General features: G+C 40.0%; 1 protein-coding gene across 4 annotated transcripts in view; it reads right to left on the reverse strand.

Moving 5' to 3' along the window:
- UBXN2B (UBX domain protein 2B) overlaps positions 1-24,026 on the reverse strand; it is a 41,805-nt gene extending 17,779 nt beyond the window's left edge. For 2 of the 4 annotated variants that reach the window (XR_012763434.1, XR_012763435.1), the window contains exons 1-10: positions 23,839-24,025; positions 21,684-21,784; positions 17,945-18,016; positions 16,242-16,401; positions 15,614-15,691; positions 13,303-13,412; positions 12,694-12,831; positions 10,297-10,458; positions 7,991-8,163; positions 5,727-5,920 (exon numbers count right to left, since the gene is read on the reverse strand). Coding sequence is in view for 2 of the 4 variants with exons in the window: in XM_075416112.1 (XP_075272227.1) it covers positions 5,917-5,920; positions 8,005-8,163; positions 10,297-10,458; positions 12,694-12,831; positions 13,303-13,412; positions 15,614-15,691; positions 16,242-16,401; positions 17,945-18,016; positions 21,684-21,784; positions 23,839-23,961 (1,107 nt within the window). In the remaining 2 variants the exon portion in view is untranslated. Of the gene's footprint in view, positions 1-5,345; positions 5,921-7,990; positions 8,164-10,296; positions 10,459-12,693; positions 12,832-13,302; positions 13,413-15,613; positions 15,692-16,241; positions 16,402-17,944; positions 18,017-21,683; positions 21,785-23,838 lie in introns of those variants that run through there. The other 2 variants (XM_075416112.1, XM_075416110.1) reach the window with 2 other exon arrangements.
- Positions 24,027-24,262: the final 236 nt, after the last annotated feature.

Consider the following 24,262-nt stretch of genomic DNA (forward strand, 5'->3'; position numbering starts at 1 on the left):
AAACCTAAAATTCACTATTCTCACATGTACCTACAGGCAGGCCAACAGCCTCTGGGGAGCTGCTCAGGAAGACAGGCAGTAGGCATTGCAGCTCAAGCCTCCCATACAGAACTTAAAGGGGCTTTCTGTACACACATGAGAGAATGTTTAGCTGAACAAATAACAAGTAGAAACTGCTGTGTGGAAGACGTCAGTACAGGTTAGAGGAGAAACATGGAGAATCAAAGTTCTTCCAAAATCTTTTCAAGGTTCTAGTTTTCTCACATTTATTTGCTAACACCGTGATCTTTATCACATGTGCAACCTAAGCTTTATTTCTTAATTTGGGCCAAAAGATGCTACAAAATACCCATGACAACCAGACAGAACTGTATTCTAAAGGCTGAGCGCTGCAGCAACAGGAATGCAAAAAGCACTAGCTAAGTAAACCTCTGTATTATTAAAAGTCCCTTGGGCAGGTGTCAAAGAATTGTCAGATTTAGCTGTGAAACACCAAAACACTGGAGAACTCTGTGCAGCCTGGAATACACAATGACTAACTGAACTTTATTTGGTAATAAACCAAGCAAAAAAGTAAATTTCTTGCCATAGTGAAGTGTGGACCTGAGGAAGGACACCTGCCCTCATGAGAACTCCCCAGAGCTGCAGTCCTTGGGCAAAAACTCTCTGCCAGCATCGTAAGCTTACCAGAAGGGCCACTGGGAAGACACCAAAATTTTAATTGTATAATTTTTGTTTGGTTTACATGTATTAAAACCAATTCCACAGAAGTAGAGAAAGTGCAATATTTGTAAGTGACATGGTGAGAAGATAAGACAATCCGAACTTGCCTAATGTATGCAGGTTAAGTGTTAGCTTAGTGCATCTTGGGGTCTTGTGCTGAAGAAATTGGATGAAGACCAGTATTGAGGGAAAGAGGAAGACTTCAAGCCTGCCTTTGGTAAGACTCTTGCAAACACCTACAACTGTCTGTAAGAACTGACATACTGCAGGCACTATTCTACTGAACAGGAACAGCCAGCAGAGATAACTAGCAGATAGTCAGGAATGAAGGCAGGCAGGTGTCAGAAGCTCAGCAGCCTGGAGTACCCGCTTTGATCCAGCTAACAGCCTCCCACAGAACAGTGACTGTTTCAGCTGGGGTGTGTTACTGGTCCCCACCAGACAAGCATTCTCTCCTGCCCACATTTGCTGAGCGTGGTTGTTCTGCCTCCTAGGCCCAAATTGCCTCCAGGTTTGCCAGACTGACACATCCATCTGTCCCCCCTCCTCTGTTTATTTAGCTGCGCTCATTTAAATAATTGCTTTAGAGACAGGGAAGTATGGATCATGGAGACGCAGACAGAAACCTGGAAGCTGAACTGCACTACATTTTCAAAAAAAACCCAAACCCTTTCAAATTAAACCCTTTTGTCAGCAAGTAAAAATGACTTCGCTACCATCAACACCTTAATCATCACACTGCAAAGAATGTTTCATTTCTGATGTTCCCTTGCCTGCATGACAGGCGTGGTTAATGTACAATGGGCAAGATAGAAATGTTCAGAGAATCTCCCTTAGGCATATCCCTAATAACAGGGCTTAGTTCTCCATTAAGGGTTGTGACTGATGCCAGACCTATCTGTTAAGTCTAGCTGAAACCTAGAACGTTTTCAGGCCTTTGAGTTCTATTTTTGATTCTACCAAGGTGGATTGTGAGCCTCTATCTTAAAACCAGCTTGCAGTACAGTGGTACATCTGAACTTTCCCCATGTTGGGATTTAAGATAGGATTCAGGGTCACTTTTTTTCTCTGAGCAGATTCTTTTAAGGTCTAACTGTCTGATGTCTCCAGAGGAAACATTTGCTCCTTTCACAGAGACCAAATCCTGGCTTACAGTATTTTGAGTGGTGACCTAGGTTACCAAGCAATTCCAACTGCATCGAAGACCTGTGTCTATTTCCAGGAAAAAATAGTGTTCAGGAAGACTCCTTAGAAAATCAAAAGAATTATTGGACTATAAAAGCAGGAGCAAATCATGTAGTGAAAAACATTTTTTCATAACCATATGCCTATATCCACTTATGTACCCTCTTGTGCTTTCAACGATTTCTTTTCGACAACAGGATTTGGGGACTGCCATGGGAAGTAGCACTGCATTAATAAAAATATGCAGGAATACAATTTTATAGTTAAGAGTTGAAAGCATACACATGACATATTCAAAACAAGAGAACCAATATAAAGAAAGTGATAAATAAAAAAGTGGAAACAAGTATTCACATACATCAGCATACTCATTCATGGATAAAAAGTGGTAGCACTACTCTGCATTCAGAGCCAGTCTTCTCCATTGAAAATTTCTCAATTTCTCTTAACAATAACTGGCTTGCTAAGAGAAGAAGAATGCAAATGCAAGTAGAAATAAATATCTAAGTTCTTCTCTATTAACTGCAAACTTTCAAAAAAATCTAGCACTTATTTTTTCACATTCAGGCAGAGATTTTTATTTGTAAAACCTAAATGGATTAACTGAACTGGCACAAAAGACTGTAAGGACACTCACATTGTGAACACCTGACTAATGATGATTTCATTTAACTTGATTAGGAACAGTTGCAAGATAAACAGAAGTGAATTCACTGAAATGAAACATTTGTGCAGGGTTTTCACAAGGCAGGCAATAAAGTTCTGAGGCTTTCATTGGTCTAAAACACTGTAGACAGCTATTACCATGAAAAAGTTAATTAAAATTTAATTTGGAAATCAGAAAATTTACTTTTCCTCGAAGTGCGATTATTTGGTATTTTTTAAGATAGAGCTAGTAAACATTATGATTTTTTTTTTTGCTAGAATACACAATCAAAATTTTTATATCAGCACCTAGTAAGACACTAAGAATTCCAGGAAATAAACACCAGCTTCACAGCCCTGCATAAGTAATTCCTTCTAGTCAAACTTCAGCTAAAAACGTCATACAGGAAAAATGACTCCTGGGTATTCCCATTTGGGAGTACTTGCTTATTAGTATTTAAACAGCCTAAGATCTTACCAAATTAATTTGGAGTGAGGTAGACTTATAAATGTAAAATAGTAGCTCTTCCAGAATAAACCTCTACAGGAATCTTTTTTAATTCCACAGTTAAGAATGTCTAAGTTTACCTTAATACAGTTTAGAATAACACATCTATCTTACACCCCAGAAAAAGAGCCCAAATACGTAGCTTGTAGATCACCTACTCAACTCAAGAGCAGACAGCTCCCAGCAAACAGAAAAGAACTAGACACCCTCCCCACTTCTCAGTTTTAAAGGAAAAACTTCTTAGTTTCTTTCCTTTCACATTCAGATGCCATAGAGCTCTTCAATTATAGACAGAGCAAGACCCTTACTAACGGAGGAGAGCTGCAAGTAAGAACTGCAAGAAGGTGACTTCTGGTCTGTAATCTGAGTTCTGTTAATGATCTGAAGTTCAGCAGACTTTTTCTGGAATGTCTGTAATGAAAATACTGAAGATGCACAGTGAGGTACGTAACGTTCCCAGCCTTTAAATATGAAGCATACAGCAGAATTATTGTTAAGCACAACTAGACAAAGGCAAAGTAAATTGCTTTCCAAAAACTAAGCTATCTTATTTTACCTTGTTGTGTCAGTAACAAAACCCAAATAAATTTGGTATAATTAAAACAAATTTTACAGAAAGCCCATGTAACAATGAGAATTAAACAAAAACTCAAAAGACAGAAGCTGATTTTGAAGGTTGATTCATTCCAATAGTTCAACTATTGAAAAATGTATTTTAATTTCACTTTGAAAATACCTGAAGTGAGTTTCCAGCTTTGTACAAGGTTCTAATTCTTTTTCTCTACCAAACAGTCCTATATAATATATTCTCCCTCCTGTGAAGTCACTGCCCACTTTAGATCACCTCATCTCTCCATATTCTTCCTGATAAGCTAAGATACTTATTTCAGCATTTTCATCGATTTTTTTGGTCCCATCTCTAAAGTTCTTATGAAGCAGGACCAGCACCACGAACAGTATCGCTCACCAATAACAAACATATGGATTAAAATCATCTCCCAGTCACAAAGTCAAATCTGTAAACCTCAAAGGGGTGTAAGTAGTTCTGCTGCATTTTTTCTCTATGGTCATCCAACTCCCCTCCAAGGCCAGTGCTTTCCAGGCTATTGGTGTCTTTCACAGTTGGTTCAACAAGGCCAAGTGCCAGCTCCTGCACTTGGGTCACAACAACCCCATGCAGCGCTACAGGCTTGGGGAGGAGTGGCTGGAAAGCTACCTGACAGAAAAGGGCCTTGGGGTGTTGGTTGACAGCCGGCTGAACAGCAGCCAGCAGTGTGCCCAGGTGACCAAGAAAGCCAACAGCATCCTGGCTTCTATCAGGAACAGTGTGGCCAGCAGGAGTAGGGAGGTGATCGTGCCCCTGTACTCGGCACTTGGGAGGCTGCACCTCAAGTCCTGTGTTCAGTTTTGGGCCCCTCACTACAAGAAGGACACTGAGGTGCTGGAGTGTTTCCAGAGAAGGGCAACGAGGCTGGTGAAGGGTACAGAGAACAAGTCTTACGAGGAGCGGCTGAGGGAGCTGGGGCTGTTTAGTCTGGAGGAGACTGAGGGGAGACCTTCTCGGTTTCTACAACTACCTGACAGGAGGTTGTAGTGAGGCAGGTGTTGGTCTCTTCTCCCAAGTAACTAGCAATAGGATGGGAGGAAATGGCCTCAAGTTGCGTCAGGGGAGGTTCAGATTGGATATTAGCAAAAAATTTCTTTACTGGAAGATTGGTCATGACATGGTTTAGCAGGCATGGTGGTGTTGGGTTGATGGTTGAACTTGATGATCTTAGAGGTCTTTTCCAACCTTAATGATTCTATGGTTCCAGATTTGTAACTTGACATTTGGCTATATTAAGGATGCAGTTGATCCAATTGCTAGAGTTCACCAAATGTTCATCAGTTGCTGCCTGCTGTTGTTTATTATTGCACTAATATTTGAGTTTTCAGTTTATTTTCAAATAATTGATGAGCAGCTAAATAGTACCAGTCCTACTTTTGATCTTCAGGAACCCATCCCAACTACATCCATCCCATAGAAACACCACAAGCTTACTGCTTTTGGCATGCCATGAATTCAATATTTATTATTCCAGACTCTTGCTGCTCACTGTTTCATCTGCCCACAGAACACCACCTGCCTACGCTGAGGCCTGTCAGGCTTAATCAGCACCAGCAAGGGGAAGGTGCATCTCTCAAGTCTATTCTCCCTGCACAGAATAATACAACATAAAGATCATGGGTCCTTTAGCTTAGTGCAAGCAACTAAGCAGGGAGCTAATAATCACATCTCTCAGTGTTCTTCCTTGGTTCATTTAATATTGGACAGATTTTCACCAAAGAGCGAGAACAGCATGATATTCCCGTTAATATTTGCTAATTGTACAAGTATGTCCAGTAGTCAGATTAAAGCAGAATGTTTACAAACATCTCAACGCACTGCTGAAAAGAACAAAAACCTCAAAACTAACAAGCCTGATTGTAATCATTTATTCTGCATAAACACAAAGATGGGAGTAGTGTCCAAAAAAAAAAAGTCCAGAGAGATTTTCTTAAGAGGAAACATTCAGTTTTAGATTATTTGCCTCATGTGTGATAAACAATTTCTGGGAAAGACAAGCAGAGGTGAAGCCTGAGCCTTTCATAAGCTGCCTACATGTGCAAGCAACAGGATTATTACCTGTATTTCATGGAAGCTCAGAGGAATTGCCAAGAAGCTCAGCGGCCTTGCTGTGAGGGAAAGATCATCATCTTCTACAAAGTTCCTTCTCCCTTGTTTCAGTCTCCCTTCTCCCTTATAGCCAGTCTTAACTGCATTTCCGCATAGGTCTGCATTCAAAGAAGTGTTTTGTGCCACAAATGCCAAGATGTTAGCTACAAGGGTGAGAATTTAATGTTAATAAATGGTATGACGTAAAATTTTGAGACAGAAGATTCTATAGGTTTTGAGCTACTGAGAAGCAGTGAAATATTTAAACACAAGCATTGACACATTTTCTTAGTGCTTGACAAAATAATGTCAACTATTGGGACCCCCAGTTACTGTCAGCTGCTACTGAACACTAAAATTTACCAGCTATTTGAAACAAAGAGATTGGGATAATAAGCAGTTGTGGTTTGGGGTGTAAGAAGAGGAAAAAAAATACAATTTAGTTAACAACTGTCCTTCATACATCAGTGTTTAATTAATAATGGTCTTCAGCAGTAATAAACAATGTAACTTTACCTACATTCTGAACTGAAATATGCCCAAACCACAGATTGCCCAAGATCTGTATCACAATACTGACTTTGGTCTTGCATTTATACAGAGAAGTGTCAGTATATAAAATATATGCATAGCAAGTTTCCATTCCTTTCCATTTAGGCTTAAATATTTGGCATGCAACACAATTACCACTTCATCACAACATAAATTGGAAAGAAAACAAGAAGTGTTGCCTATGGTCTTTTTAGCTGAAAACTTTAATTACTTAGCATGTGAAATTAATTATGATTAAAATCATGCAGATGTTCAGATTACAAAACAAAATACTTCAAATACAATTAAACATTTAAAGTTTACTCAAATATCTACTTTGAGGTAAAAATGTAAATTAATCAAATAAACTGAGTAATTATAAGCTTAGCATAAATAAATAAGTATTGATATTTTCAGAATAAAATAATCAGTGAAAACAGCATTTTTAACACATATATTGGTACAAGAAATACAGCCCATTTACCATCCTTCAGAGTGTGATCCATTCATCTGATATAAAGCCACACATACTATAAAACTGCACACTACTAAAGCACAGCAGCCACAACATAATATTCCTAGCTGCACACTGCAGTGTAGGCCCAAGTTATTTGAAAAAATATATAATTTCAAAGACTAAGGGGTTTAATTATACAGCTTCCAAACAAGTATAGTGAAAGCTACACAATCGAATCCCCACCGAATATTACAAAACGCTTTTGGCCAAAATTCCAAATATAAGAACCTGAAATTCAGGTCAAAAATACACGACCAATTAACATGTCTGCTTTTCTGCATGCAAGTGACAGCACAAACAAGTTCTGTGTTTGTGCACCTCAGTGTTTTTTGTTTAGATTTATTTAAATAACTGTTGATGTGAAGAATCCTGCAGCTACACAGGGTTCAACTGCATATTCAGGTTCAAAGTGACCACAGCCCTACTCTCACGAAATCCAAATCACAGCATTTCTCCAGAGGACAGTGGTCTCTCCCATTTCTCTAACTTCAAGAAGAAAAAAAATTCATACTTATTTTCACCACCAGTAGAACAACTAGAATACAAATGAGAACAATCTATTATAGTCTGCAATAGCTGAGATTTGAGTCTCCCAAACTGATTCACTCATATGAGCAACAACACAGGGAAAATTACATAAAAACTAGAATATAAATATTATACTGCACCATGAAACGCTACAAATAGAATATACAAAAATTATATTAGGCCATTAATTATCTGTCAACCTATTAAACACAACACCTTAATATTAATACAGCTTGGAAGGCGAACATAACCTGCAGGCTAAGTTTTCTAATGGCTGTTTTCAATGCAGCATAAAACATTTCCATAGTGCAAATCTTACCAACTGTATGAAAGATACTGTCCCTGTCAGAAAGTTCTTCTCCCCCCACCCCCCTTAAAATAATGAAGAGACATAAAGTCATATCTTATTTCACATTTAGTACAAGATGTGGTCTGAAACATACTAGCATAGGGAGGTTTAACATTAACACTGAAAAAATGGTTGGATGATATTGAGAAATTAAAATTAAAAAGTTAGATATGCTTTAGCTGGAAGACATGAAACATAAAAATTTGATCTGTGGAAGTTGGGGAATAAAAAGACGCCGATCTTCCCTTTTTTTCATCTGTTGGAAACATGTTGTAAGACAATACAGCACGCTCCCTATATTGTACCTACAACTGCAAGATTACTTTAATTGCTGAAGAATCACAGTGTTAAGTATATCTGCTTCTTGTAGTGTCAGGCTTTCATCTGTTAGCTCTTTATTTGGAAAGGTAGTCACAAGAACAAAATCCATTGTTGCAAATGCTGGACGGGACTGGATAATGAAATCTCGAATATCCTTAATCCTGTGGAAAGGATATGGACATGAAAACTAGGTACAATTCCATTTTGACATAAATCTGTGAACATTAAGATGATCAGAGAACACAAAACCTTCTAACAATCTAAACCATTTAACACGTTCTATTAATTTTATATTTCCATTTGATCCAGATGACTAATGGTTGTAGCCTAGAATTCTTTGCTTCTTGCATACAAAACCTGAAAAATTCAAATGCATGTTGCTTGTTTTCTCAAAAAACAGAAATAAAATTTGTAACACAGAATTATATTGCAAACTGATACTTTACACAGTCATATACACAGCTGTCAAAAATTTCACTATTAAGTAGTATATTCCCAAAAGGCTAAATTATTAATGGAAGAAGGAGTCTTAAAATATGTGGTGACAGTGATGAGAAAGCAGAGAGGAATAATGAATAGGAAGAGCTTTCCCCTACTTTCACTTGGCATTGACTTTCTGAACAACAGTTCATAAAACAATCACATCAACAGTATAACAAAAACAATAAAAGATGGATGAAAAGTAAGTAAGATTTTAGAGATAAAACTGAAATTTGAGCTTTCTCACCTAAGACAGTAGGCTGAGAATAAATCTTTGAAGTTCTATTGTAACTAATAAGTAGGCAGATCTACTGTAGCCAAATAAGCAGGGACTTCAACTTTCTATCAGTCTTCAAGGCTTACGACACAAGCAATGCACTTTAGTAGCTGATTTTGATCATACGTATGGCAAGGATAACTAAAGAGCTCCACATCCAAGAGAAAGTTAATAATGATTAAAATAAGCTTCTGTCAACACACCCTTGGTTACAGACGTTACCGGGAAGTTTACCACTTCCACTCTTTCATGCGGGCAAAAGAAAACACATCATGGCTAGAGAGGCTCCCAGTGAGCCCCACTGTTTCTCTAAGTCACTTGTCCAGCAGGTGCTGCGAAGAAAGGAACTGGGCCTGTACTATCAGGTCTGCTAAAATATGAAAAAACTATTGCTGTACCTTTCTCCCTATTGGCATCTCAGCTAACATTGCCTCATTGTGTTCTGTGTATGTTGTCAGGTGAAGCAAGCTGCACATTGGCTCTGCCCTTCTTCTGAGCTAGCCGGAAAAAAGGAAGCAGGTGAACTCTCCATATTACAATATTAACATGAAATTGGGTCCATGCTAAGACCACCTTCAACACAGGATCCAAGCTCAGTTTCAGCTGTATCCTAACACCATGGTGCAGACTTCAGGCCAGAGCTGGCTTGAACCCAGCTTGCTGTGAAGCGTGGGTGGAACTACTGCCCAAATCTCTGCCCAAAGTTCTCTCGGCCACACAGTGCAAAGCAGAGCTTTGCAGAACCTTGCACTAACACAACCTCTTAGGCAAATACATGGGGTTGGCCAACACCATTTGTGGCAATGGCCCAACAATGTCAATAAAACCGACAGCAAGCTCTAGTCAGCAAACTACCAACAGATCTGAAAAATGCACCGAGTTCACACGCTGCCAGTTCCTAGCAGATGACCATCCAAACCAAAACAAAGGTTGGTTCTCACTATTCTGTCCAGCCGACATGCCAGAACTGCAAATGAGTATGTTATGTCCATATGCCCTTCTGCATATGGGATGCAGTCTACATTTATAATCCATGTCATGTTTAGTCATAGTCTCAAGTATAATGAGGTAGAAAGCTGGAGCTCTTGATTACAGGCCAAAGCATTTTTCTGCCTGTAGTGTGGACTACAATCACGACTACACTCCAAAACTGCAAAAAAGTGCCTTCAGAGGGTCATCCGAGTCACCCACATGCTTCTCCCAAGAAGGGTCCATGGCTACACAGCGAGGCTGTCCAGATTTCAGTCGCCCTGAGAACAGTTATGGCAGGTACCATGTCCTTGTAAATCACAGAACATAACTGGTCATGAAATTTTGTGACTGCAGTTATCAAACATCTTGTATTTCAAATTACACAATTTTGCTTTGATAGTCAATTTATGAGTACATCTGTGTTATGAAAATGACACAGAGCTATAACATTTTAGTGGTGCTGTATTTTTCCCATTTTTGCTGTCTTCCTGATATTCATTTAACGACAAGACACAACCTTATTGAAATAGTTATGGTTACCTGTATCGATGCAGAATCAATTTACCTGTGTGTTTGATTAAATCTTTGTATTAATCGGCTTCCATCTGCTAATCTAATTTGAATTTTAGTTGCTGGCATGGAATCATCAATCAGAACAGGAGCATTAAGAATGGATTTCTCCTCCTCCTCCGGGGAAGAAGGTGTGCTGACTATTTCAGGTGTAAGGCTAGAGATTGACAAAAAAAAACCTGGCTGTTATTAATGGAGACAAACCAGAACTGAATAACATTCCAATTGTCTTTTTCATTGACTGACTACCATGTATAGATAGTACAAATAAGCAATGAAAATCCTCTCAAAGTTATCTGAACTAAATATAAATACAGCTTTTTAAATAGACATAAATAATGTTTTTGTAGTTTCTTGTCAACTATTGCAATATCTCATATTTGTTTTTCTTATAACTGCGCATATCATTACATTTGCATGATTTTATATAGGTGATCGAGTACAAACAAAACCATCTTTGTTTATGCTTACCAAGCATGAAACGATACTAAGATTTATATATCGTACCTCATGGACTACATTAAAAATAATCATGCACCATTATACTGCATTAAACTGACCTAAATTGATTTAGTAATTGCTTTCAGGAGCACTCCTTTATGATTCTAGGCATCCCTCACCTTTTCACAGCACAAATGATACTGATAGGTAATTGATATCACCACATAGTAAACTTGGAATTTTTTACATGTAGTATAAAACTAATACAAATCTGACTGGAAATAACCCTTTGGCTGCTCCTTTCATTGCTTACATACCTGAGGCTTCATACGCTACCAAAACAAACAAAAATACCACACAACAGATGTGCACATTTTCTTCTGTACAGACCCCCCTCTCTTCCCCATCTATTTTCTTTAATAATCTGAGCAAGTGCTCAGGTGAAGAAGTTACTACATGCAATTGTTTCCCATGTCACTCCTATCAGACCTTACCACCTTCCCAGTTTTAGTGAGCACATTTCCTCATTTTCAAAAAGATGAAATCTAGATTGGAAACAGCTAAGAATCACTTATTGAATTAAATTACTTGCAGAAGCACACCAGTGATGCCTTTTTTTGGCAACCAAACATATTATATGAATAAATGCAATCATGAACAGAAACTTACAGGTATTTACAATTCAACAGCTAATATCAAGTCAGCTGGAAAAGATGCTATAAAGCCTATAATTGTTATGTGAAAAAGCTGATGACTGGCAGAGTTGAGTGCACATCACTGTTGACTCTTACTGACTTCAGCTGACCAGAGATTATGCACTTTTGGACAAACTAGTCTGAAATGTTCAGTCACAGGAATGAATTTTGCCACACTGTGTATCACTTCAATTGCATTATACACGTTAGAGCTTTAACAGCATCAGCCTACTCGTGCACCAGGACAGCAAAAGAAACAGAACCAGGTATAAGTTTTCCTAAATCATTAAATTTCAGGGTTTTTACTACATTTATAAATTTTATACTGTAGTTGGAAATGGCACTAGAATTGGAGGAAGTGGGGGCTCCAGTCAGAGGTTAAAAGTTGAGCCTCTCCTCTCCCACAATCCAAACTGCGCAGTATTATTTCATCTAGGTGAGCATGTACCACTTCTCTGGTTGTTTGCTTTTGAAAAAAACAGCTCCTAGATATCTGCAGCGTCATTTTAAGTTTTAATCAAATCCTAGTAAAAGTTGAGAGATTTTGATACAACTTCTTGCTCATTTATTTTGGATCAAATTAAAAAAAAACTTCAGGACAGTATTTCTGCTCCTTCATTCCAGAAAGAAGTATGGGAGTTTCTCCCATACAAAAATACTTTCCATCTGCACTAAGCCAGGCATCAGCCACGTTTCTGCAATATCATCTCCTATTCCCTTTGAGATGATCCCAGTAATAAAAGACAACATGTACCGCAGCTAAGCCAGAGCAGAGTGTATCCTTCCTGGGCAGTATTGCATTATAACCAAGTACTGCCTGCTCCTCACTAAATGGGGAACAATTCATTTGGGTCTGTTTCCTCTACCCGGAGATTTTTCTCATGAAGTTTGTATAGTACTAATCACCTTTCGGCTTCCTTTGCTCCCATTTTAAACATAGATGAAGTTAAAAAAAAAACTATAGGTGAAATTATATGCAAGAACAGGCAAAGAAATCTCATAGTCACAACAAAGCACAAAGCATCTAGCAAATCTATGAGCAGTTCCAACAGAGGACTAAGACTTACATTTTATAAGATTATATATAAACTTTCATGATTACTGGTGGCTCTGAAATCAGGGCTGAGACTTGTGGCACAGAAAAATTTTATATTGCTTTTGTCATCTGATTAGCTTCTCCAGCAGTCTCCTAATTGATTAAATCCAGCTTTTGAAACAGCATATGAACACAGAACAGAAAACCTAGCATTTTTTACCTTCCAAGTTTTTGCCCTTCGCCACTGAAAGCTTTGAATCGCAGTCTAGGCTTCACATATTCCTGTTCTTGGTGGTCTTCCATATCCAAATTAACCTGGCCACCATGAACAAGTCGCTGTAGTTCCACAGGAATTTCCCTTAATTACAAAAATAAAAGTTTCCCAATTACATTCTGAACTGCAATACAAAATTACACAAAAACCTTACACGGTACAATATAAGTTGATACTTTTAGCACGTTTAATTTAAAAGTCATAGACATCCAATTGTTTTATGAATTGATTTCATCCTAAAGGAAAAAAAAAAAAAGCAGTGAGCTGATAGTCAAAACCTAGAACATACTGAGAATCAAAAACTAGCATGCACTAAGAAAACATGTGAAACTAAAAGCCATCTGTAAATAAGTAACATTCAGATTTAAATCACCAGAAGGAACCAAAGTGTTCAAAATTTTTAAATGCCCCATGCATCTGATGACAAGTGCAGAACAGATTTTATGGGTGCAGGTGGACAGGAAGACTGGAGCTTTTAATAATTATAAACATGTGGAGAAAGCATTTTTCGTCACTTGAAAGACATACCTCAAAAAATTCACCATTTTAACTTACCCTCTTTTAACAGACTCAAGAAACTGAGCATTTGTTGGGTCTGAATAGGATCTCAGCTCACCATCATCTAAACTGAAGCCATTCCTCCATAGTTTCAGCAAAATTTGAACCTATGAAGCAAAACCAGTGAAATTAAAAAAAAAAAAAGTGAAGACAGACAAATAAGGTACTTCAATTTCGTACAGATTTAGTTATACAACCTTTGATCTATACTTCACAGATTTGGTAGAAGACCACAAACAAGACGGCAAATGACAAAAGAAGAGGAGAGCACTGCACTGTAACATCATTGTTAGAATCCTTTAAAAAAGCAAATAATATTTATAGACTACTATCTACTTCTAGATCACTTTGACACGTGAGGAAAAAGAATCTCTTCATCTGCTATCTGTGACATAACAGATGATACATTGACTGTGTATTGATCTTAGAATCACAGAACAGTTTGACTTGGAAGGGACCTTTAAAGGCGCAGTGAGCAGGGACATCTACAACTAGACCAGGTTGCTCAGAGCCCTGTCCAACCTGGTCTTCAACGTTTCCAGGGATAGGGCATCTACCATCTCTCCAGGCAACCTGGTCCAGTGTTTCACCACCATCATCGTAAAACATTTCTTCCTTAAATCTATTCTAAACCTACCCTCTTTTAGTTTAAAACCATTACTCCTTCTCCTATCACAACATGCCCTGCTAAAAGGTTTATCCCCATCTTTCTTATAGGCCCCCTTTAAGTACTGAAAGGCTGCAGTGAGGTGTCCCCACAGCCTTCTCTTCTCCAGGCTGAACAGCCCCAACTCTCTCAGCCTTTCCTCACAGGAGAGGTGCTCCAGCCCTCGGATCATCTTTGTGGCCCTCTTCTGGACCTGCTCCAACAGCTCCATGTCCTTCCTGTGCTGAGGGCTCCAGAGCTGGACGCAGGACTCCAGGTGGGCTCTCACCAGAGCAGGGTAGAGGGGCAGAATTCCCTCCCTCGACCTGCTGACCATGCTTCTCTTGATGCAGCCCAGGGTACCGCTGGCCTTCTGAGCTATGAGCACACATTGCCAGCTCATGTCCAGCTTTTCACCCACCAGTACCCCCAAGTCCTTCTCGGCAGGGCTGCTCTCAGTCCCTTCATTCCCCAGCCTGTACTGATAGCAGGGGTTGCCCCAACCCATGCGCAGGACCTCATGAGGTTCACACGCACCCACTTCTCGAGCTTGTCCAGGTCCTTTTGGATGGCATCCCATCCATCAGGCATGTACTATTAAACAGTACTGGTCTCAATACGGACCCATGAGGGACACCACTTGTCATCAATCTCCATTTGGACATTGAGCCGTTGACCACTACCCTGTGGATGCAACCACCCAACCAATTCCTCATCCCTCGAACAGTCCACCCATCAAATCCATCTCTCATCAATTTACAGAGAAGGGTGTTGTGGGGGACCGTGTCAAAGCCCTTACAGGAGTCCAGATCGATCACATCCATAGCTCTTCCCTTGTCCACTGATCTAGTCATGCCATCATAGAAAGCCACTAGGTTGGTCAGGCAGGACTTGCCCTTGGTGAAGCCATGCTGGCTGTCTCAAATCACCTTCGCGTGCCTTAGCATAGCTTCTAGGAGGATCTGTTCCACGATCTTCCTAGGCACAGAGGCGAGGCCGACATGTCGGTAGTTCCCAGGGTCCTTCTTTCTACCCTTTTTAAATATGGGTGCAAAGTTTCTTGCTTTCCAGTCACCGGGGACTTCAGCTGACTGCCATGACTTTTCAAATATCATAGAGACTGGCTTGGCAACTACATCAGCCAATTTCCTCAGGACTCTGGGATGCATCTTGTCAGGTCCCATAGACTTATGTATGTTCAGGTTCCTCCAGTGGTCAGGATCCTGATATTCTCTTACAGTGAGAAGAACTTTGCTCCCCCAGTTCCTATCTTGTGGTCCACAGTGTTCCAATTACTTTCAAAAACAGTAAATGTTTATTGTTGATAAATTAAGAAATAAACACATAAAATTACCAATTACTGCTGCTACATCAGTTACAGCGAAAACAACTCTTTCCTCAAATTATTACATGCTGAGGTCCAATAAAGTTGATACTAGCTCCATTCAATTCCATAATGGAGGCCTTAGGTGTATCCAATGAACATCTGTCCTCTGCGGACACTTTTACTTAAACAGTTTCTACTTAACATATTTCTAATATTTAGATATTAGTTTATCCTCACAGACATAGTTACAGTAATACTGGCATTTCAAGCTGTGAACATGGTTAAGCAGACATCTGTCGGAGATTCCATTTCCTGCTATTCAGAATTTTACTTACATCTTGATTTTCTCCATATATGTATTCAGAATGCTTTTGTGACGAGTCACCCAATCTATATCCACCACCAGAAAATGACTAGAAAAAAATACATAGAAAAGCTTATTGAAATAAGTATCTGAAACAGTTTATTAAAATTCTTACCTAGACACAAATAAAAGCATCACCAACCTTGCTTCTGAGAGAAAAAGCATACACACTGCTTTAACTTGTACGTTTTCTAAGTGGAAAATTATACCTAGTAACCATAATCAGGCTAACCAGTTTTTATGTGATGCATTTCAGTTTCTATTCTGAACACTTTTTCAAACATTAGTAATTCAACAGATTATTAAATAGATTTTGATTGGGGTGCAACTGCAGCTGATTTTTTTTTAATCAGTTTTAATTAAAAATAAAGCAAATAATTCCAGTTCAGGTTGATTTATAATGATTTCCCCTGAAATTGTGTGGTTGATCCCCACTTTATTTTGTAGAGCAAGCTATTTGAGCACAGATAATACACAACTGTGCTGATCAACTCCTCTGCTATTCGCAAACCACAAAAAGGCGCATTTGCTCTGATGTGGTTTGATGAGTTTCAGAGGGACTAATGCAAATAGAGACCAAAATATCTTTTTACTTTTACCTTAGCTTTATTGAAATCACTAGATGCTCTTGAGGCTTCATCTAACGGGACAGCCCCATGTTCTTTTGCTTCCTTGAAGAGTTCAGCAACAATTTTACTTGGATTATTAGAAGCCTCAGAAATCTGTAATCCTCTATATTCCGAGTCACCTGAATAAAATCTTTAGAATAGTAATGTTCATAAGCAACAATGCTTTAAATGACAAGCATAATTTTCTGCTTCCCATGAAAAAAAAAAAAAAAAAAGAACAAAGAGTCAAATTTGGCACAAAACCTTTTCACTCTGATCACAGAAATGTTCTACCTGGTTCTGACCTTCCCAGCAATCCAAGCAGCACTACTCCAAAGACACTTCACTAACAAAACCACCAAGGTGCCCCCTGGAACAGACTCCAGAGGTTAGAGACGAAGGCCAGATGTTTAAGTGAATGCAGTCCTGATGCAGCCGTGGCTTTATACACCTCATCTTACGTGGATGCCGCCTGCTCCCAGCAAGACCCATTTCCTCAGGGGTGTACTGCGCGTGTAACTGCCTGGGCTGATTAGTACACAGCTTCACAACTAACAGCGCCTTAGCAGAACACATGTAAAACTGTTGTTGGAAAACCTGAACAGTGCCACAATTTGATCTTATAATTTAAACATTTCATATACTTCTGTTCCTGCCAACATCAGGAATGGAAAGTTTTTAATAAATTTAATTAACCTTTTAAGGCATTTTAAAATCTGCAGAAACTGCTGTGAAAGCTAATTTGTGCTCTTTTTCTTCAACATAGCCCCATTTCTAGCTCTTGAAGATAAAAGGTTAAACTACAGATAATTCTATTCAAAACTGTGTCTGCTTGATTATGAAGATCAAGATATTCCTTGAGAATTATCTTAAGGAAGGTGCTATAAATCTCTAAATACCAATGGAATAGATGCTGTGAAAAATCTACATATAGATACAAAACCTGGCAAAGAGTGTTTTGTCTTTGATTACAAGAAGCATTAATAATTAATCAAGTAAGTGCCTTCTACTTTCCTTAACTTTTTCACTTCACCACTAGGGGCAAGGCAAATCAATTAATCCATGTGAAACTGTCTTTCAGGCCAATGTCTTCAAAATGCTGTTGATTCCATCATATTTTACAATTACCTAAAACCAGCAGCGGGTATGAAGGTGCTGTACACTCATACTACTGTCACATAACTGACAATCCCTTAGTTTCATCTCTCCTTTGTACACAAATCTGTATTTATTGCCATTTATATGGAAAATCTTTAATTATTACATTTGAAAGAATTATAGTGGTAAGGAGATGAAACAAAAATTCTCATCAGAGCTTGTACTCCAGAAAGAAAGTATGTACTCACATATTTGAGGAATGGACACACAGAACAATTCAGATATTTGAGAAAAGGCAGAAAAGCTTTTGAATCCAACCATAAGTTACAACCTTTACATCCATATAGTCATGTGTTAAGGCATACACAGGTTGACACAACTACAGACAGATTCTGCTAAATATAGTTTTGCTACGGCAGTGTATGGCTAACACTTACTCTAATACATCACATAGCGTCTCTATATTTACTAGCTCTTTGCAGGATAGACTTCGCTCACCTGCATTTTCAAATTCAGGGTGGAACAAACTGTGAATGTCACAAAAAAAACTCCACTACTTTCACAATTATTAAAGGATTTTTTTGTTTTAAAAATACCTTTGGTTTTCTTTGTCATCGCTCATGCTTCTCTCTGGTTTTCTCAACCTTCTAAGAGAATCAATTTTAAGACTGCCAAGAGAATAAAAGAAAAAGTTTGAAGATGACTGGTACACGCACTTCACTAAGTACTTCATTTCTAACTTCGGAAACTCACCACACTTTCTTTCGCCCAAGAAGAATTATAGAATCATACAATGTTTTGGGTTGGAAGGGACCTTTAGAGGTCATCTAGCCCAAGCCCCTGCAGTGAGCAGGGACATCTTCAATTAGACCAGGTTGCTCAGAGCCCTGTCCAACCAGGCCTTGAATGTTTCCAGGGATGGGGCCTCCACTGCCTCTCTGGGGAATCTGTTCCAGTGTTTCACCACCCTCATCGTAAAAAATTTCTTCCTTGTCTCTAGTCTAAATCTACCCTCCCTTAGTTTAAAGCCATTACACCTTGTCCTATTGCAACAAGCCCTGCTGAAACTAATTTTCTCCACCTTTCCTATAGGCCCCCTTCAGGTAATGAAAGGCCGCAGTAAGGTCTCCCCGCAGCCTTCTCTTCTCCAGGCTGAACAGCCCCAACCCTCTCAGCCTTTCCTCATAGGAGAGGTGTTCCAGCCCTCTGATCATTTTGGTGGCCCTCCTCTGGACCTGCTCCAACAGCTCCATGTCCTAGCATCTCGTCCTTCTGGTGTGTCAACTGCACCACTCAGCTTGCTGTTGTCTGCAAACTTACCGAGGGTGCACTTGATCTCACTAAGTCATTGATGAAAATGTTAAACAGCATTGGTCCCAGTACAGACCCCTGAGGCGCACCACTTGTCACCGATCTCCATTTGGACATCGAACTGTTGACCACTGCCCTGTGGCTGTGACCTTCCAACCAATTCCTCATCCACCGACCAGTTCATTCATCAAATCCATATTTCTCCAATTTAGAGAGAAGGATGTTGTGAGGGACTGTGTCGAAGGCTTTACAGAAATCCAGATAGATCACATCCATAGCTCTTCCCTTGTCCACTGATCTAGTCATGCCATCATAGAAAGCCACTAGGTTGGTCAGGCAGGACTTGGCCTTTGTGAAGCCATGCTGGCTGTCTCAAATCACCTTCACGTGCCTTAGCACAGCTTTTAGGAGGATCTGCTCCATGATCTTCCCAGGCACAGAGGTGAGGCTGACATGTCGGTAGTTCCCAGGGTCCTCCTTCCTACCCTTTTTAAAAATGGGCACAATGCTTCCCTTCTTCCAGTCACCATGGACTTCGCCCGACTGCCATGAGCTACGTACCTAAGTACATAGCCACGGATCCTTCTCAGTGAACAAGCAGAAAAGGGCACGTGTATGGCCGAGACATTTTGCAGTAAACAGTTGGACTAGATGATCCAGAGAGGTGGTAGATGCCCCATCACTGGAAACATTCAAGGCCAGGTTGAACAGGGCTCTGAGCAACCTGGTCTAGTTGAAGATGTTCCTGCTCACTGCATGGGAGTTGGGCTAGATGACCTCTAGAGGTCCCTTCCAACCCAGAGCATTCTATGATTTTATGAGTGTTTTAGCTCCCTTCCAACTGAACTACTCTATTCTATTCTAGCACAGGTTATGCAGAATTCTGCTTTACGCCACTGGTTGTCCCGTAGGTAACACACGTAATATGCAGGCTTAACAGCTGTCTCAGAATCCAGCTTCTCAGAATTAATTACACTCTAAATTCTTTCCACATTTTAGGTGGTTTTGTCAAGAGGTAAGTTGTCTAGTGAAGTCAACACTGGCTTTCTTTGATATCCTGAAGTGCCTATCTATAAGGATCCTATAAACTAAAAAGCAGTACGTCTCACTTCTTTTACACAATTTTAAAAATACAGCGAACGGCAACATCGCAAAGACTTTCAACAGACAATTAAAATGCAGAATCAGATTCTGGTTTACAATAGGGACAGATCGATACGCAACCACAGGACAAGCTAGGGTTGTTAGCTTTCAAAATGTCAGAAAAGCGGTACAGATGTATGCTCTTATTCTCTAATATTTGATAAAATTCATTAATGCAAGATGCGTATGAGGTGGCCAATTACCATGGGATAGAACACATACAATCTGCTACACGAGTAACATCAGATCACCACTGCAGATTTATGCAATTTGTCTGATTACTGTACCTTTGAAATCAAAGTGTAGCAGAGCAGGCCATCACTTTTTAAGTATCAATGTTGATAAAACAATGTAATTCTATATCCCAGTGAAGGACCTGCTTCTTACTACTTTCTCAGAAAAAAAAGTATTGTTATTGACTTAGGTCATGGGCACTACAAACACTTTAATCTCTGTTTTCTTCCTTTGTTGCACTGCAGGTTTTGTGGGGCTTGTATTTTTGTGCCAATAGTCTTAAGTTTTGTAAAGGAGCTTACACAACATGACAACATATATAATACAGTGTTTGTTCCAGTAAGGTCCAGAGACCTTCTTCTATACCTGCAATTGTGGAAGGCAAGACAAGTAGATGACTTCAAGAGCAGCATTAAGTTTCCATGAATTAATACACTGCTCACTTGAGAACAAACTGAAGTCAAAAAAAAAAAAAAAATCATTTGGGATACCATGTATATAGCAGCCATCTCTTCTTTCTGTGACAGCTTTCAGTATGATTGCCAGCAAAGCGCAAGCGTTTGCCAACAGCTATCACACTGAACTATTCGTGATACCGTATTGCAGCTTTTCCTTCAGTTGGAGAGGGAAGTTGCAACTTCATGATATGTACAGGTAAATGGAGCTATTTGCTTTGTTTGTTTATAAACTGTGTTCTGTGTGGCTGATTAGCCAACTTAGGTGGTTTCACCACAACAAACAAAAAAACTCACCAAAAGAGCAATTATTTTCCCAGTGTCACATACCGTGCTAAAATCCCTCTTCCTGAACATCTGCATTTGCAGATGAACTTGGAGCATGGCTCTGGTGACTGAGATCTTTTCTGCTGTTTAACCTCCTTTAAAACAGAGATCCATATTGGCAGCAGCGATTGAAAGACAAGCCAAATACAAGACCTGTTATGACATCGCTGATGGTAATGATTTAAAGACTTGTCCTCTCTAAAACAATTTAAATAAAAATTAATTAAAAGCTGGCAAAATATCTTTATAAAAAATTTAAACCTACATTGAATCTTCACATGCTATGTGAACTGTAAGCACTGCAGGCCAGCAAAAGTTGGATTTATACGTGTCTTTCCTTCCACCTGCCAAAACCAGACAAATTCATTAAGAAGCCCTTCTTATTTCTCTCACCCCATAGGAGCTTATGAATGAACCTACTAATAATTTTTCATATGAATATCTGTCTTATCAGGTTAGTTACTTTAAAAGTATAACACTCAAAGCAGCTCACTTGTAAAGTTTCACACAAGCTACTGATGTGCTGAATTTTGAAGCAAAGAACCACAGTATTTTTCTGATACAGCAAATTTCCAAATTCTATCTGTGTAAACAAAGCAACACTATTTCACTTACAGCATCTTTATTCTATCTTATCTGAAGCAGGTTTAAAGTGTTCTGAAATACCATATATCACAAAGGCTCCTAAATAAATACAATTTAAAAAGCATTCTGAGAGACAGATTATCCATTATTACAGGGACTCACAATTCCAGACTACGAACTGCTATAGATCGCTTTTTATACAAGAAGGAGATATGACAAAGTTTTGTGAGCTAATACAGTACCTATTCAACACATTTCTGAAGTACAAAGCACGTCTTACCTCTGTGATACTTTTGTGTTACTCATCTTCGTAGTTGTTGGTTTGTCAGCACACAATGACTGCCTTTTAGCTTCATCTTCATATAACTCTGCCAAGGCCAACTGTAGGAAACACAACTCTTTTTTAGAAGTCTGTAACTCTAGAACTACATATGGAACAGAAATAAAGATAAAAACTATTGCAAAATGTACACATCACCAGAAAGTTATAAACATCAACATGAGAAACCCCAACTACTTCTCTAAAATCAACTTCCTTTCTGCTTTATGAAAAAAACACACGACGCTTAATGCCATTGTGACTTGGAACTTGTACTCTGCCTTCATATTGTTCACACTGCTTCGCTGGCTACATTTAGCCTACACTAGATTCAGAATCACAAGAGTACATACACACGTATATATTAAGCATCATGTCATTAATATTAACAAATTGAAATAAAGTTGATAAGTAACCCTCTGATAAGACTAGGAAGCAAATCATAAATTTTACAAACATTTTACTTCTAAATAGAAAAAACGTAACTTGAATAAGCTTGTACCAGAATTAAGATCCCATTCAGCCTTGCTGATCTGAATTCAGGACATCATTGCAAATAGGTTTGGGAAAAAAAAAGTTTTTCCCAAAGTTTCCCCAAATGCTGCTATATCACTGCCAATTTCAATTTTAGGAAGTCGTGTGAGGCACATCTACCATGTCATTTTTAGAAAACTTTTGTCCTGAATAACACTCTATTTGTCAAATCATCCTCAATTTTGACCCCAAACCACGTTATTCACACTGCGTAAGTGATATTAACATTTTATCGTACATACCAGAACAGGTATGAGGCTACAATTTCATTACAGTTTTACGTAGAAGGAATACCCATTAAAATAAAATGAAGCATCACCAGTCCTTCAAAACACACTGTTACGAACACAGGACATTAATCCTATATTACTGTGAGGCATTTCCTGAAGGGGAAAAATATGAGCTGAGGAACTATACCCATTAAGAAAATTAAACTGAGTAATGAGACAGCTCAAGCAAACCGCTGAAGACCTCCACTGTATCTGAAGATACAAGCAAATATCTTTTAGATATGTAAAGCTGATGGGGTAAGTCACAGACAACGAGTCTGGCAGACACAAAAAGGAACAGGCAAAGATCTACCCTGTACCGCCCTTAATCCAAAGACTGAGGGATGCTGAGGGAGCGTAAAAGGGCATGGTCAGGCTTGCGTGCTTGCCTTCTACCGCACCTCTTACGTTGCCATCACAAATAAAGTACTGAGCTAGATGGATCACTGCTCTGACCCAGGAGAGTACTTCTTCGGTTTTTAACATTTTATCAATAATGATCTACCCAAAATGCATGTCTGCTTCAGTTGACTAACTAAAGACTTTATGAACCAAAAGTATTAACACAGACTTTGTTACTGTTCCATATTGTAGCAAAATTAATCTCAAAAAGAACCTATGAGAATCCCGAATAGTAATGATGAAAATAAGAAAACTATACCCATCTTTCTCTGTTAATTATGTACAATTCAATAAAATGGGGACAATTTCAGTTACAAAAAGTTTACACCTGTTTTCCAATCAATTTGTTGCTAAAATATTTCAAACCTTTGTAGACTTTCAAAGTCACACACAAAGTGTTCGCAATTAAGCACTTAGGTACCAATGCTGAGTTACATTTGTCATCACACTCTCTCAAAACTTTTTTTTTTTCCCCGAGTAAACCTGGGAAAAATTCTTGTCTTTGGTCTTACACATTTGTGGATATTGATGAGCACTCCTACCAAATAATCAGGAAATACAATGGCGTCAAAATAACTTCCAGCACAGTTGAAGTCCAGCTACCGAGGTGTGGGGAGAGCCCTTCCAGCTCCCTGGAGAGCTGCCCACCACATATGCTGACCACCCACGGTTCCCCAGCCCCCTTTCAGAGGCGTCCTCCCCTTCCCGGCCTCAAAAAGGGAGGAAAAAAGCAAAGCAGACAGCAGCCTCAGCTCAGAGTCCCGGCACTGTGAGGGGCGGGGAACCGCTCCCCTTAGGGGCGGCGGGGGAAGGCCAGGGGTGCCGCCGAGGGGATGCGGCTCTCCGCTCCGCTCCGCTCCGCTCCGCCCCGCCCCACGGAGGGAACGGGACGCCCACCCCCGCCCGCTCACCTGCAGATCCCGGGCGCTGGGCGGGCGGCCGGCGCTCCGGGGCTGCCGCTCCCTCCGGCCTCCGCCGGCCGCCGCGGCCACCTCCCCTTCCTGCTGCGCGGGAGCTGCCCCGCCGTCCGCCATCTTCCGAGGGCGGGGGGGGCCGGAAGGAGGGGCGGGGCGGGACGGGGCCGGCGCCGCGAGGCACTTCCGCCGCCGGCGGCGGGTGCCATGGCAACGGGAGGGGCCGGCCCGTTGTAGCCCCGCCCACCAGGCCGTTTCCATGGGGACGGCAGGGCCTGCCGCCGCCGAGGGAGTTTGACCCTGGTGATGAGGGCTGCGCGTGTGTGTCAGTCTGACTGCGTGTCTGTCTGTCTGCGTTCCCTCCGCCTCCCTCGCCTAGGAGGGTGTCGTGTGTGCCTGTCACCCTGGGCGGCGGGGCCCT

This window comes from Opisthocomus hoazin, chromosome 3 (genome assembly GCF_030867145.1).
Source record: "Opisthocomus hoazin isolate bOpiHoa1 chromosome 3, bOpiHoa1.hap1, whole genome shotgun sequence".
Classification (NCBI taxonomy): domain Eukaryota; kingdom Metazoa; phylum Chordata; class Aves; order Opisthocomiformes; family Opisthocomidae; genus Opisthocomus; species Opisthocomus hoazin.